Source organism: Morus notabilis, unplaced genomic scaffold, assembly GCF_000414095.1.
Source record: "Morus notabilis unplaced genomic scaffold, ASM41409v2 Scaffold467, whole genome shotgun sequence".
In the NCBI taxonomy this organism is placed as follows: Eukaryota; Viridiplantae; Streptophyta; class Magnoliopsida; order Rosales; family Moraceae; genus Morus; species Morus notabilis.
Genome location: NW_010361652.1, coordinates 447318 through 464711, shown reverse-complemented (window position 1 = coordinate 464711; position 17394 = coordinate 447318). Strand labels below are relative to the sequence as shown.

General features: G+C 30.2%; 1 protein-coding gene across 1 annotated transcript; it reads left to right on the top strand.

Moving 5' to 3' along the window:
* The first annotated feature begins 8577 nt into the window (after positions 1-8577).
* LOC21408747 (patatin-like protein 1) lies at positions 8578-14074 on the top strand. The gene is made up of 7 exons (XM_024167193.1): positions 8578-8724; positions 8847-9028; positions 9171-9357; positions 10199-10360; positions 11486-11788; positions 12146-12321; positions 14008-14074. Exons 1-7 carry the CDS (start codon positions 8578-8580, stop codon positions 14072-14074), a joined length of 1224 nt encoding a protein of 407 aa, XP_024022961.1.
* Positions 14075-17394: the final 3320 nt, after the last annotated feature.

The window sequence follows — 17394 nt, the reverse complement described above, 5'->3', positions numbered from 1 at the left end:
AAAAAAGCAATATAAAAAAATCAAAACACAAAATCAATCACTCTGTCTTTCTTTCTCTCTTCAGTTATCGACAATCTCTGTAGCCCCGGCAGTCCTAGCCAACCTTCAGCGAATTCCAGCCCTGCGTAACCCCAGCCCCTGTAAGGCCTAACCCAAGTGAGCTCCATCCTCACTGGACCCACCTGACGAGCCCATATTTACAATCATCTACCCTACCCGCGTAAAAAGGCATTTTTGAATGGTTTTTTTATAGATCAATAGATGTTTTGAATGGTTTTAAAGGTTGAGGGGTCATTTTGAAAATAGATATATAATTTAGGGAGTATTTATGAAATTTATCCTAAAATGGATTTGATTTTCGTCCTTACACTGCACCTTAAGCAAGTAAGCGCCTCCCAAATAATGGAACTTAACAAAACAAAATAGTTACAACAATATTAGGTTTTTTGTTTGGGAAAAGTGGTATGTGTAATCCTGATACTTAAAATAATAATAATAATAATAATAATAACTCTGGTACAATTTTGAAGTATTGAAAAAGTAAAAATAAAAAAAAAGGATAGAAATGAGAGTTCAAAAACTTGTTAACGTGGTGCTAAAGATTCAAGACAAATTTGTAAAAGGTTTTGAAGATTGAATAGTATGAAAAAATATAAGAAAATTAATGAACTTACTATTAAAAAGTGCACGGGTTTAAATTTCTACTTTTTATTCTTAATTAATACCATTTTGATTAATATAATATTTGATTAAAAAAGTATTGATCAAGAGTAAGGGGTACAAATCAAGATCTATATAATTTAAACGAATATTTGTCTCTTTTTCTCATACTAGTTGAAACCACACGCTACGCAGAGACATTCAACATCTTATATTTTTTTTGGATATAAAGATTTAAAATTTCTTCAAATTTTTTTTGTTGACTTTAGTATTCCTTTAAGAGTTTAGTTTAGCAAAAATAAAAATTAAAAAATTTAAGCGAAGCATAGTTAAATGGAAAACAAAGTTTTTAGTGGAACAAATTAGAAAATAATTATTTATGGGTACATATGAAGAAATAGTATTTAAGAGGATTATAAGGAAAATTCAGAATTATATGTCTGAATTTTTACTTCTTACTATTGATTTATACCTTTCTAATTAATATAATTATTTAATTAAAAAATATTAATTAAGAATAAGGGGTAAAAATTAAGATCATTTTGTTTCATTTCCCCAAAGATTAAAGATGAATATTGGTATTCCTCTCAAAAAAAAAGAAAAGAAAAGAAAAGAAAAGATGGATATTGGTAGGCCGGACCGCCAATCATGAGCTAGTCCAAGCAAAGCTCATCAGTCAAGCCCAAACTTGCAAAACTAGGATGGTCGGGCCAAGCCCAGGAAACTCATATGCCCTAGACTACTAACCCAGCTTGTGTCACACCCGATAACTTTGAGAACAAGGCAACCTTGTTCCACTAGGAGAGATGAGCACAATTTAGGAATCTGCCCTCCCCATCACCGCTCAGATAGATAACTTAAAATATTATAAACGGTTTTTAGAAACGGTTTTTAGCACATCTGCCCTCTAAATTTATTATAATTTAAAAAATTACTCTTAAATTTTTAATTTTAGTAAGTTGCTCTCTTAATTTATAGAATTATTATAATATGTCCTTCTAAACTTGTTGTGATTTAGTAAATTACCCCTTAAATTTTTAATTTTGGTAAATTATCCCCTTAATTTATAAAGTTATTATAATATGCCTCATTTTGACGATGATTGTATTAAATTATTGTTAAAAAAACACGTTTAACTAAAAATTTTAACATTCCAATTCAAATGTAATACAAATCTTTCAATATCTCAACTTTTAATCCTTTAAATTCAATAAAAAATTTGAGCAAATTTAATTAAATGAGACACATTGTAACAAATTTACAAATTAAGAGGCAACTTGTCAAAATTAAAAGTTTAAGGGACAATTTGCTAAACCACGTCAAGTTCGATGAGCAATTATGCCAAAACCCCGTTTATAAAAGATGTCCAAATTTCGACATCCTTTTAATCGATGGCATAACGATGGATAATGACCTATTAGACTCGCTCACCTAACATTTAGAGATTGATTCCCATTGTTCATAATAAAATTGAAGTTATACAATTTAGGTGCTGAATATGGCTTTAAGCATATGTAACTTTGGACTCCTTAAATGCTGGTTGACGAAATTAATTGAGCCAAGTTTCAAGTAATTACTGAGTGCGAACATAAAGATACTATTGATCCCTTTTTTCAATCAGAAAGAAAAAGGAAAAAGAAAAGAAGAGTAATCCCTTCAAATGAAAAAACAAAGTATCAAAACCCACTTTACAAAACAAAAACAAAAAAAACAAAAGTTAACAATCGACAAATTAAACATAACATAACATAATCTACAAATTGATAAACAACTAAACGACAACTCCAATGACAAGTAGTATAGCAACAATCCAGCCAATTGCGATTTGTGACGGTCCTTGCATCAAAAAGAAAATAAATAAATAAATAAATATTGTCCCAAAAAATGGTTGATCATAAAATATTTGAAAATTTTGTATTGAAGAAATTTAATTAAATACTTTTGTGGATTAGTACAAAAAATTGACCAAGATGGTCTTAAATCGTTCTAGAAACGTCGTTAGTTAAATTAAAATATATAACAAAAAAAAAAGATGAGAAACAATATAATAGTACAACAATAATGTTGTCATCAGTCAATTTCTAATCAATTTTCCGATATAAAAACGGTAGCGTGCAGGTGCACTTCGGATATATATTAATATGATTCATATGATCTAATAGCAATATACTATATAGCATGACAAGTTAGAAACTCATGACGAATAGCAATTTCTTTTTTTGCTAAACGAATACACACACGGATATATATATATATATATATATTAATGAGTTAATTAATTTTTAAATCGAACACATCTACTTAATCATTGGCTTCGCTTACTTGTTCTCATTTTCTTCTTTAATCAATTGATTACGGGATAAGTAGGAATCACTTGGTCGCCTCAAGGTGGATTCCAATAATAGACCAAAAGAAAGAAGTAAAACCGCCGAGTTACTAATTTGTTGAATTCAGAGATAATTAAACTCCTTATCTTCATCCCTTTTTATGTATAATAAAAAAAAAAATGCATGAATTACAGATTGTATATAATAATTAGTTTCATTTCTTTTGCACGTTAATTATGTCGCGATAAGGCGGAAGTAACTGAATATTAATCTGTTTGACCAATGGATCATCAGCTGACGAATTCTTTTTCTTAATGAAGACTTCGTTCTAAACATGATCCTGACGATTGAATTATAGATGTAATTTCTTTAAATTTTTTTAAAATTTTAATTTCTATTTAAATCCTTTGTCCCTAAGATACAAAATTTTATACAATGGTATATTCATTATTATATCAGTTTATAATTGGCTTACTTAGCCTGCCCCAAAATAGCTATGCTTGCAATTTCGATGATATCTAAAATGCAAATTGAGCTGGTTGCGCTGATAGGTTAAAATCGGTGTTTTAAGTGGTTGTTAATTTTTAAGATATTGTATATGAGCAATTTTATTTCAGACAAATTTAAATTTTCTTTCAAGATTTTGGATCTTATAAAAGATGTACATTTGTTTCCCCTAAACTGTGAAACTGTAAGTAATCTAACCCTTCATTAGTAATTACCCTCACGCATGCGATCAAGAAAATAAGAGTATTTTGGTAAAAGGGTGAAAAAAGGAAGAAAATAATTTCAAAAAACACCTATATATATATATATATATATATATATAAGAAATGTTGAGGTGGTTGTAAATAGAAACCAACTATGTAATTAGATCGGAAAACCTAGATCAAAGCTTTGGAAAATTAAAAACTCGAAAAAGGGTCAGCTCAGCTTTGAGTGATTGTAAAGAAAGATATGGTGGTAGAGCATAGTGATGATGATGAGTCTGAGGATAACATAAGGAAAACATTTTATGAAGAGGGTGAGGAAGAAGATGAGCAAGGTAATGGAGGAGACTTTTCAATGTAAATCCTAATCAAGCCCCGTTGACTTCAATGGCGGCTTATGGGATGGGAGGCATGGTTTAGACTTCCAAATATTTTATTATATGCTCTTCTAGATATGACGTAATATCAACATGGAATAGGGCAATATTTTGATACTAGACTCGATAATGTCTTTTTTTTAAGAATAATATATTTCAAAATACGAAAAGTATTACAAACACCGATCTATACACATAGTCTTATTATAGAAAGCACGCTGGATGACCGGTTTTATCAGTAAACTCTAATGAAACTCAAGGGAAGGTGGTGTGTATCAAACTCCACAAACAGAAATCACCTAAAGAGGTACACAAAAAATTAAGCACACACATGATTCTTTAACAGATCCTCTATAATCGAAAGAAACAATCTGATCAACTAATGTCAAGAAACCCATAGCATGGAAGCTAGACAAAAACCGCAAAGAAACATATATTGCGGACAAAAAAAAAACAGAATAACCTAAACTAATTTGGGGTAAGAACCACTGTCATTACAAATGAAAAATGAAAAAAAAAATCCACAAAGTAGAACATCAAAACACCAAGGAGAGCAAAGCCTCTCAACACCAGCAAAACAAAACAGTAGAAAAGACGAGAGGTTGGTAAACATATGTAGGCGATAACCAACATGTGTACTATAAGATGACTCAACTTCTCTCGCAGACCACAACCTCCACAAGATAGATAGAGACAAAGACTAACGTGTCTAAACACACGCCTCAAGTCTAACAACAATCTCATCCCTACTTTATATTCGATCCAGCAACCATCCTTCTCTGCAAATGGCACGAATTCCACCCTAAACATAGCATCCGATGACAAGTTTGTAGATAAATTTTGGTGGCCAAAGAGGTCTGACAATACACCAAGCCTCGGGCCATGAAAACTCCTCTCTCTTTTTTTCCTCTCTTTTTTGCTAGGGTCGGCTATGTCTACTACCAATCAATAATCTATCTTTTGTTTGAGTGTTGTAAATTATGACGGCTCAGCGTGTGAATTGTCATTTGTAACCCATGTATTTGAAACGTGACAATTTCCTCTTAGAAATTTTTATAATTTTTCATTATGATCCAAAGAATCTTATATTTCTAGATATTTTTAATTGAAATATATATATTTTAATATATATGTCTTCATTAAAAAATTTTCTTAGACATATATAATAAGGTTTAAAAATACTTAACAAATTTTTCTAAAACTGACTTTTAAAATTAATGTGAAATTAATATTGTCCTCTTTGTTCAGTACTGCCTTTTATTTAAATGGTTCAAATTCATCTTTTGTAATAATAGGTAGTTAATTATGATTAAGTAGGTAATAATAAAAAGATGACTATTATAAAAAGATAGTTTTGCACTTATCCCAATTTAAACATATATCAAAATATGAAGAATAAAATGAAATTTAACAAAAATTTTAAAATGTTTTAAATATAGCAAAATGATAGTTTGTAAATAACATAATCATCTTTAAGATACACTTTTAATGATACTTTAAAATGGTTACTAAATCAACAAAAAATCCCTACAAATGTGGTTATTATAATGATATAAAACTGTATACATTCAATTCATTATATATATATATATATTAAATTCAAAATTGAATCAAACATATTAATTACATACCATTTTATTCTTTTTTTTTTATAAAAAAAAATCATTTGTGTTTCAAACTATAAAAATGCATATCGATAAATCTCTCGGTACTTTTTAAAAATAACCATATCATTTTAATTATCCAATAAAATCTCTCCATATCTTCCAATAGCACGACCTAAAACTTTCAACATCCCTAATTATATTCCCAACAAAAAAACATCCCTAATTAAAAACAATCCATAAAGTTAAGTGCCCGAAATCATGATACCCAAACCAACATCAAAAGATCCCACACTTTAGATGAATGATTCTATCATTACATTAATATGTTCTACCGATATGGCAGCTTGAATATATCTTCACAATTTTGTTCGCCTATCTTTAGATTAATGGTTACATATTATATTAGTCTCTAAAAGTATTTTTTTGATACATCCTTTATTATAAGAGGCATCGCTCTAACTGTTTAATGGATATCAACCAAAACTCCTTTTGTAGTTTTTTTTTTATAACTTTTTTTTATACTTACATTGTTTCTCATTCTAAAATAATTATTCTCAAATATGTCCATGTTTGAATATTATTATTTCTAGATAATATAAAATACTATTTTCTCATTTGTACCTCAAAATAATTTATTGTCAAATATGTGACACTAATTTTTTTTAAAAAGATGTTTCATCTTAAATAATTTTTTAATAGACTAAACTCCTTGGCAATAATAAATGAAGAAAATCTTATCCCCACATATTCATAGGACTCTACAAGTTGCACGTATACTTCCAACTAAGTATAACGCTAAAATTTTGTTTTCAAGCCCCACTAACCTTTCCCCAGCAAACCTTGACAAAAACTATTGTGAGGGATATGTGGGAAACTTGTCGATTTATCCACGGAAATAGTAAAAAATAGGCCAGTATGAAAAGCTTAAGAAAGTATATAGATCAACTTTTAATTATAAAAATTAATAGGTCATAACTTGTCAAGTTATAGTTCATAACCAGATAAGTTATGGACAAACTTGTCAAGTTATGGTTCATAAGTCATAACCAAACAAGTTATGGACAAAAATAGATAATAACTTATCAAGTTATGGTTCATAACCATACAAATTATGAATAAAAATAATAATTTGACATATTTATTAACTTATGTAAACTATTAGCCCGTTAATTTTAATTCATCTCAAGTCTTGGCCTATTTTCCTCTTTCTCTCATTTATCCAAAATCATTGTGCTCTCTCTTTGAGCTATTTGGGCTGAAATTTCAAAATAATTAAAAACATAAGGGTTTTCTTTCGGCGAAAAAAACAAAATCAAGGGATTTAGTAATGTACTAATGTGATGCGAATTTTGCTGATAAAAAAAAATCTGATGCGAATTTTAACATGCCATCTCACGCTTCTTCCTCCCGATAGATGGGATAACTTAAAAAAAAAAAAAAAAAAAAAAAAAAAAAAAAAACCCTCAAATGTTACGCCTTCAACGAAAACAAATTTCTAGATTCAATTATGGATGTAGAAAAAGACTATCTATAGAGTATAAAAAATTAAAAAGAAAAAAAAGGAGGAGAGAAAAAGATTTAACATGATTTTCGACAACCTATTTTATGGACTAAAGGAAGAGACAAAAGTTACTAATAAGACCATCTTAAATGTAAATGTCAATGTTATGTTATATTTGCCACTAAAAAAATATGAATGATATATTTGATATTCTATTTTATTTGTTCTCAAACGCATAATACTATTTTAAATGTTATATATGCTTTTATCATAATTATTAAGTTTTGGAATTTGTAAATTAAGCTTTGAAGATTATAATATAATTTAAAAATGCCAGTGTTGTAATGGTTAAAAAAAACTTTTAATACATCAACCAATAACAACAAAATGTTAAAATTTGACATTTGCTATATTTGATGGTGAATTTCTCACCAAATATAGTGTTTGATAAATTTAGCCAAATAAATAGAATTGCATTGTATTTCCACTCAAGTGTAAAAACATTCGCGTTGGAAGATCAATTAGGCATTGCATTGAGATGCTCCAAAGAGCATTATAAATGAGCTTCTTATAAATACAAACTTGTAGTAATTAATGTTTTTACAAAACTATAATAAGTACTTAGCAAGATCTAATATTGCATATTAAAAGTGGAAATAAAACGAAAAGGAAAATAAAAGATTTAACATGGTTTGGTAAGGAGTACTATGAATCTATAAAAATACAAATTACAATGACATAATCAGAAGATTAAAATCAAATAAATCAAAACTACTAATAAATGTAGCAAATTTAACCTTTCTTCTAATATAAAGTAATTTTTGGATTTCCTCGTCCTGTAGACAAAAGGAAACTTGTAATATATTGATCAGTCCGTTAGGGACATCGCTTTTTGTGTTTTCAATACGTTTTTAATCAAGATGACCTATAAATGTAAGAAACAATATAATTAATTCAACCAAAACAAAAAAAAAAGCAATTTTGAACATTGATCAAATTTCTCACCCTAACCACATTACCCTGCACGTTCACCAACAATATTTCTATTGTCTTCAAAAATAACAAAATACCATAAAAAAAAAGAGGGAGAAGAAAATCTTCATGAATAGCCAACAACTCATATTTTATAAAACATAGAACAGGATTAGTTTTCTCTCAAAACAATAAAAAAAAAAATAAAACAGGCTTAATAGTTATTAAATATGATAATACTCCACGCGAGCCACATGCTTAAATTAAATTCAAATTTTGACCAGGAATGCTTGACTTCACAAAACCTGATCACCAGCTAGAGTATAATATATCTACCTATATATATAAGCATATCCTTTAGTTGTTGTAAAACCTTAAAAAACCTTTAGCTCCAATCTTAATAACATATTAACTAATTTTGAAATGGAAGAAAATTTGTCCTCTAGCCTTCCTGTAGTGCAGCCGCCACCAAATTATGGGAACTTGATCACCGTTCTCAGCATTGACGGCGGTGGAATTAGGGGTATCATCCCCGCAACTATTCTTTCTTTCTTCGAATCTCAACTTCAGGTAATGTAGTGCGTTCTCTGTTACGTTACATGTTGCATATATTTCTGAACGTCACGTCATATCACATTAAAATCATATGCTTACGGATTGATGTTTATTTACAAATGCCATGTGTATTACAGGAGCTGGATGGGGAAGAGGCGAGACTCGCAGATTACTTTGACGTGATCGCCGGAACAAGTACCGGCGGTCTAATAGCGGCCATGTTAGCTGCTCCGGACGAAAATAAACGTCCCTGCATTGCCGCTAAGGATATCACGCCCTTTTATCTGGAGCACGCCTCAAAAATTTTCCAGCAAACAAGGTGTATATAATTATATGTGTACATAATTAATAGATGAATACATTAAGAGATGGATATATATGATCATATATTGCACACACACACACACACACATATGTATATATATATATATGCTGATCGATTTAGTTTATAATTTATGCAGCGGGTTTTTGAAGTCAGTGAGAAGTTTTCTGGGAAATTTAGCGGGACCCAAGTACGATGAAAAATACCTTCATGGGCTGATGAGGGACAAGCTAGGGGAAACTCGCTTGCATGACACCGTAACCAATCTTGTCATACCAACATTCGATATTAAGCGTTTGCAGCCAACCGTTTTCTCATCCTATGAGGTCTCTAGCTCTTTCTAGACGTGATAGCCAGTCTAATAAAATCATATAAAAAATATAAGTAGATAGATATACTGAAATTTTGACATCTAGCTAAAAACATGTAGATCTATACCATATCTAGTAACAGTACATGAATATTACGTATTGACCAATCAAATTACTAGTAATATATAATGTGATAATCAAGTGACATAAATTAAATTAAATGAATTAGCATGGTACAGTTCAATATTATTCGCGTCGTGCTAGTTAATTATTAGAAAATGTCGTGCATAAGTATAAATTGATTTTTTTGGTAATAATTTGTGGCTGTAGTTGATTTATATATATATATATATAAATAATGCAGAAATGTATACATATCCTTACTCTTTTTTTTCCCTAAATGGTTTAGTGGGAAAAGTGTTAATACATGACTGATTCTGCGGCTAGATATTGTTGTTCCATTTCAACACTGGTTTATTTATCTAGAATTAATGTATCTTGTTTATAGGAATGTTGATCGAGTACCAGTATTTTCAAGTCAATTAATTAGAACAATGTACTCAACATGAATAATAATGCTTGCGTTCTCAGTTGTTTATATGATAGAACTCCAATTCGTTGGGTTTTAATTTGTCAACCACCAGCACTATATCTTGTAATTTATTGCTGGGAAAGGAATTTCATAATAGACATTTCAGTCAAATATTTTTTTCTAGTTAATTGAAGGACTAACCTGCATCTATTTAAATGCTATCTACCAAAAAAAGACTATTATTAAATGCATCAATAAGTTCATCAGACAATTTTTTTTTTTTTAATTTTATATCTTCTTGCGTTTTTGTCATATATATTGCAGGTAAGAAGTTCACCAGACTTGGATGTTAAACTCTCTGACATTTGCATTGGTACTTCGGCAGCTCCAACTTACCTTCCTGCCTACTACTTCACCAACCAAGATGCTAATGGAAATGTTCGCGAATTTGATCTTGTCGACGGTGGCGTTGCTGCTAACAATCCGGTAAAACTTAATATACGTTTACACACACATATATATGTATATATGTGGATATGGATTAACTTTAGTATTTCTTCTTGGAAAATAAAGAAATAATATTGATATAAAAAACTAACGCTTAAAAATGATTTTAAAATGGAATGTTTAATTAGGTCTTAAAGCTATTATTAATTCCGTGACGTATATAGCTGCAAATTGTAGGTTACTGTCCTTATCCCTATAGGACAATATTGACAAGAATCTTTATTTATATAAGTTCCTACAAATATATATATATATATAACGAAAATAACTTTAATCTCGGATTTTTGCATGGTTTATTTTATTAACACATTGACTTGTTATTACTAATTAGGCCTAAGCTTAGCAATACAGTAATATGCGGCACGAGGTCGACTGAGGAGAAACAACTTACAGCTAATTAAGTTTGGGACCTAAAAATTAATGTATAATTTCAAAGTTGAAAATTAAGGACTAAAATATGGCTTTGCTCAAAGGTGGTAAAAATAATATCCAAACTTTATATTAGTTGACAGTAGTTCACATTACACGAGACTAATTTACATTGCTCTAGCCTCTAGGCACCATCGGTGCTCAACACTGCATGCATATTAATAAAAAACAGATCCTGCAATATGAGGCACATAAATATGATTTATTTTCTATTCTTGTTGTCACTCAACACCGATTCATGTACTCCCACATATTTTTCATATATATATATATATATATATATATATACACACATAGATATATGCTAGCATTAAATATTTATAACTTGACTTTCGTTAATAAACTTTTTCTTATAAAAGAAAGGTCTATATTATATGTTTATAAATTATAACTATCTTCTGCAATATTTTTCCTTTTTCGTTCAGATTTTGCATGTCTATTTTATTGAAACTGGGTATTTAGTATGAGGATTCGTATTATGGTTCGAATCATGGTTTGTAGCTCGGTACTGTATTTTTTTTTTTAAAAACACACGTAAATCGAAAATAGTTATAAATCATAATTCTGAATTTGTGAACTAAACGTCCGGTTACAGTTTATTTCCTTATAACTCTGAAACTATATATATGTCTATCCACTCACTTATTTTTCCAACTCCGTCCTGTATCATATCAGACATTAATTGCCATAAGCGAAGTGACAAAACAGATCTACAAGCAAAATCGAGACTTTTCCCCGCTCAAGCCAATGGACTACAGTCGGTTCTTGGTGATTTCGATAGGAACTGGGTCGGCAAAAATAGAGCAAAAATACACAGCAAGCATGGCAGCCGAATGGGGCATAATAAAATGGCTATTTAATAATGGTGACGTCCCTATAGTCGATGTCTACAGTCAAGCTAGTTCTGACATGGTCGATTTACATATGTCCGTCATATTCCAAGCCCTCCATTCTCAGGATCGTTATCTTCGTATTCAAGTACTGACTTAATTAGTTCATTTATCACAAAAAAAAAAAAAATCATATACATATATTAAATTATAGATATTATTTTTTTAAGTCCAGCACTCGGATCAATCTGATAAACGTATTTTTTTTTATATCCTTGTATAATATTATTCATCATTCAAAAAATATAATTCAGTATATGTATTGAGTGTTACACTTAAATAAATTAAATGTTAAACACACATATAGTGATGATGTTATACGTACATTCATATGAAAAAAAAATTACATTTACCAGATTTGATTAGGATGTTGGACTTAAGACTTTACCTTAATTATATATGTATGTATGCCCCATCTACTTATTATAATTGTTATATTTATTAGGATGATGAATTGGCGGGGGAAGAATCATTGGTTGATATAGCTACAAAGGAGAACTTGGACAAACTTGTGCAGATTGGGGAGCAGCTACTGAAGAAACCGTTGGCTAGAGTGAATTTGGAGACCGGTTTGTCGGAGCCACTTGAAAATGGTGTTACTAATAAGGATGCTCTCAAAAGGTAACTTTGCTACACATGCGCAACAACGTTAAAATTTAGTGATATTATTAAAAACAATGATATTGAATTTTTAACACGTGTGGCATTGTCGTGTTGTGGCACATTCATCTCTGATGTGTGTGTGTGTGTTTTTTTTTTCTCCCTGAACTTATCGTGAATTTACACTTTAGTCTTTAAAAATAAATCTTTTAAATAAAGTACCTGAAGTAATCATGATAAAATTTCCTACAGGTTCAACTCCCGCTAACCATGGAAGTCAAATATTGTTATTTCTTTTTAAAAAAATTCAGAGACTAAATTGTTAAGTAAAAACTTTGGAGACTATAGTACCAAACTACAAACAATTACGAAGACATGTGTACACGCTAAAAACTAAATGATATGTGTGTTAGACAATGCTTATGCACAGTCAGTATCATCACATGATTCATATAGGTTAACTAGTATTATTACTGGTTTCTAGGGGAAGTATTAATATTACTTTAACTTAGTCTATACTAAATGTCTTTGTATAATAACGATGATGAGAAAATTCAAGAAGTATCCCTTATCAGATTTACTTAAATATAATTTCAGCCCTTAGTTTTTTAAAATCTAAAAGTATCCTCTGTGTGTTTCCTACTAGATTAAATGTAGCCCTTCTTTTAACTCTTTTAGTTTAATTATTTTTTGAAATAACCAAATTGTCATTGGATATTCTATATATTATCAATTTGTGTTAGGCTATGCCAACTTCTGAACACCCCTTTTAGTTTTTTTTAAGTGACCCTCTTAAATTTAGGCATTTAGCAGTGAAGGATTTTTTATTTTTCTTTACTATTTTTGAGCACTAATTTGAACAAGTTGATTTCCTATACACTCCATTGCACTACATTTTGAAATCTTTAAAAAAGAATTGCTCAATGTAGTGCATAATAAACCAACTTGTTAGAAATACCCAGTAGTACTATTAATGTAACAAAAAAAATTTAACAACTGTTTTTTTGAAAAAAAAATTCACTTTCTTCTTAAAATGGAAGAAAAAAAGAAAAAGAAACTTCTTCGTGTTGTAAATTTATTTCACAATGCTGAATGCTGAATCAAAAGAGTCACTGAAAAAAAATCTAAAAGAGATGTTTGGAAGTTGGTATGGCCCAATGCAAATTAAACAAGGGAAATAGTAAAAAATATGTCAATATGAAAAGTTTAAGAAAGTATATAGGCCAATTTTTAGTTATAGAAGTTAATAGGCCATAACTTGTCAAGTTATGGTTCATAACCAGATAAGTCATGGACAAACTTGTCAAGTTATGGTTATAGCCAGACAAGTTATGGACAATAACTTGTCAAGTAATGGTTCATAACCAGACAAGTTATGGACGAAAACAGTAATTTGGCTTATTTATTAACTTATGTAAACTATTGGCCTATTAATTTTAATTTATCTCAAGTCTTGGCCTATTTTCCTTTTTCTCCCATTAAACAATATATGGAATATTTAAGGACAATTTGGCCATTTTAAAAAATTAAACTAAAAAAGTTAAAAAAATGGATACTTTTATGAAAAACATAGGAGATACTTTTTAAATTTTTAAAAAACTCAAGAATAAAAGTTGTATTTAAATAAAACTGGTTTGAATTTTCTCTAATTATTATCATAGTACTAACTCAATGTTTTATGCTCCCCCTATATGTATATACGTGCAGGTTTGCAAAACTACTCTCGTCGGAGAAAAGGCTTAGAGAAGCAAAACTATCTGCGAAAAAGAATTGATCATTTGGGAGTTAACCATTCATAGACCTTACTCCTTTGCGATGTTTATCCTATTCATCCTAATTTGTCTTTCTTTTTTATCATATTTAAACTCCGTCATCAGTTACCAATTTATATATACAAGAATAAAAATGGGTGCTATTTGCAACATAATAACAATATTGTTAAACAAGTTCATCTTCAATGAAAGTGGTCTTTGTTCGGCACAAAAAACTTTACCATACGTTTTTATGTTTATTGATCGATCTAATGCAAAACTATTCTTTTTTAATTTTTCGGGTAGATATAAAACATACTAATTAAACAGGCAAAATGCACAAGGAGTCATCAAGTCTCGCTGTATTCTTTTAGCTTTCTACATAATGCTAAAGTTTTTACCACTTTTGTCGTCCCCAATATTTTGCATTACAACTTTGCCTCGTGCACCTTTCATTTTGATATTTTACCCCTTTAATTTGTAAAATTATTGTAATATGTTACATTTTACTAATGGCTTAGTATAAAAAGAAGCCAACGATAGCGTCATCTTTTGATAAAAAAATCCCTAAGTTTCACCTTAAACCCTAAATAAAATCACTCAAACCTCCAATCAAATCCCAAATCTAACTCATTGCAATGCTTTAGTAAGTTGAGGAGATAAGGGGCCAAAATTAAATTTTAGGAGGCGAACAGCCAACATTCAAACATTAAAGGAAACAACGCAAAAGGTCCTGATGTGCAAAAATGTTAACTCAAAGCAAAATACGCAAGACTAAAAGAAGACATCAAAACATCCGTCGTATACCAGAAATATATATAAATGACCATGTTGTTTGGTTAAAAGGAGGACTTTTATCGTTTTCTCCCGTATAAACTTTTTGCAAATTGACAAATGCCTTATTAATTTTTAATAATTTTAAAAAATTATTCCTAAATTTTTATTAATGTTGTTGAGTATTCGGACTCCAAATCGATAAGTAATTTCGTGAAGAAACATTCTCATTTACAGAAGTGGTGCTCTGTGTTGTTCAAGTAAATTTGTCATTTTTTTCTTCTAGAATAATAAATAAGCGTGTCGTTTATATGGAAACAAGTGACGTCTTTTGATGACTACACGGCGTATATTGAGCTATTATAAACAAAGGTTATGTTACACAATTTCTTTAATATTTTTGGATGGAAAGTTGGAAACAAGCCATGTGACAATGGGCAAACATCTCTTTTGTTCACACTATATATATATATATATACCAATTATAAGAAAAGGTTACAAAGAAGAAGTACTACATTTTCTTGTTCAATCACTTTTTTTCCTTTTTTGTTTTTTGTTTTTGGGGGATGGGGATGCAAAAAATCTTGTCAAGGTTTCGTGAGCTTTCACGTTGTTTGAACTGGAAAAGGAAAACGACATGCAGTTTGCCTGTATTGCAGGAAATATAGACGACAGTTTGCCTTTGATATTAAACGATACGTCAGTTTTGAACAATAAATGTAAAACTACATCACACAACTCACAAATCTTTGAGGATATACATATATATATATATATATTTACGGAGTCGGTTCATATGCTCCTTTTCTTTCCCCTTACGTGTCCCCCAATAATAACATGTCACGTCATGACTTTTTAATTGATGTGATAAAAATTTTTAATTAACGTGGTATTTTAATTGACGTACGTGTCACTAATAATAAATAAAAGAAGATAGGAATAAAGAAACACAGAAATTAGTTCCATGCATTAACTTGACATTCAATCACACGCCCCACGAAGGACGGCAAATACCGGCTTCTACTTCTTTAAGCTCTTGTTTGGGAAATCTTGCTTTGTTTGGTTGCTTAATTTGGCCATTCTTGTTGTTGGAAAAGATATGGAACTTTGGGATCTTGCTTCGTTACAGTGGAGATGGGTAGGTTGTAATGTATAATGTAATGGCGGTGTTAGGATATGTTAATAGGAACAACCTTACAAATTAAACAAGGATTGCTAAATATATATTATGCTTTTAAATAAAGATATTATACATACACACACATATATCGGTTTTTAATTTAGGAAATTGCACCATATTTGCACACTACAACAAAAAAGGTTATTAGCGATGACATTGGTCGTTGCTAAAAATATCGTATTAGCGACGACAAAAGAAAACAAAATTTTTGAACGACATGTCGTCACATTCCATATTTACAACGACATGTCGTTGCACAAACTTTATATAATTACGACGACATGTCGTCGCTAAAATGGAACTGCTTATTAGCGACGACATATCATCGCTAATAACCATTAGTGCCAAAACCATTCTGGCGCCAACAAGCTTGGCGCTAGTTTGTACGTTAGTTGCGACGACATGTCGTGGTAAATATTAATGGTTACAGTTGGCGTTGTCGTGTCCAAAAAGAGGTGGGAAATTTGACACTTTTTCGCGAATAGGTTTCAAATATTTCTTTATTATTTGTGACGACTATGCAAAACGTTGTCACAAAAAATGGTTCAAAGAAAATTCTTTTTAGAATAACCTTTTTGCGACCACACCAGCCGTCACAAAAAAAGGTTTCAGAAAATTCTATCAAGAATGATTATTTCGTCGCAAATAAATACGGATTTAATTTTTCCCAAAAATAGGGTGGAAACTTTGGCGGTTTCGTGAAAATTATTTGCGACGACATTGTTAAATTGTCGTCGCAAAAAGGAACCAAGGTATATTCCTCAAGAATATTCTCAAAAATATTAATGAGGTGAAGAAGGACGCCGTCGTTTTAACATTAATTGCGACGACTATTTAATCTTTTTACGACGATAGAATGTCGTCGCAAAAAAAGACCTATATAACCACGATCGTAGAACTCCTTCCGCCATTTTTTCCCGGTGAGGCTCTCATTTTTCTCTCGTTCTCTCCGTCCAATACCTCCAAAAACACTGAAAATAGCTTAGTATTATCGTTCTCTCTTCAAATCTTTCATTTACGGAGAAAAAAAGTCAAAAAACGTGAAGTTTTTTGCCTCCTACTTTTCCGACCAAAATCACCGTTTTCCGGCCGCACTCACCGTTTTCCGGCCTCCCGAGTCCTATTTTCTTGCTACCTTATCGTTCTCCATCCCCCGGTATTTGTGAGTTTGGATTTTGTGAGTTAATATTTTGGTATTTTATTTATTTATTTTGGTATTTTTGTTATGGTTTATAATTTTGTTTTAGATTTTGAGATATAGTTTGTGGTTTTGAATTAAGAATTGTGAATTTTAAATTAGAATTGAAATTAAAATATGTGATAATTAGATTAAAAATTATTTAATGATTATTATGTGATAATTAAAAAATTAGATAAAATTTTGATTAA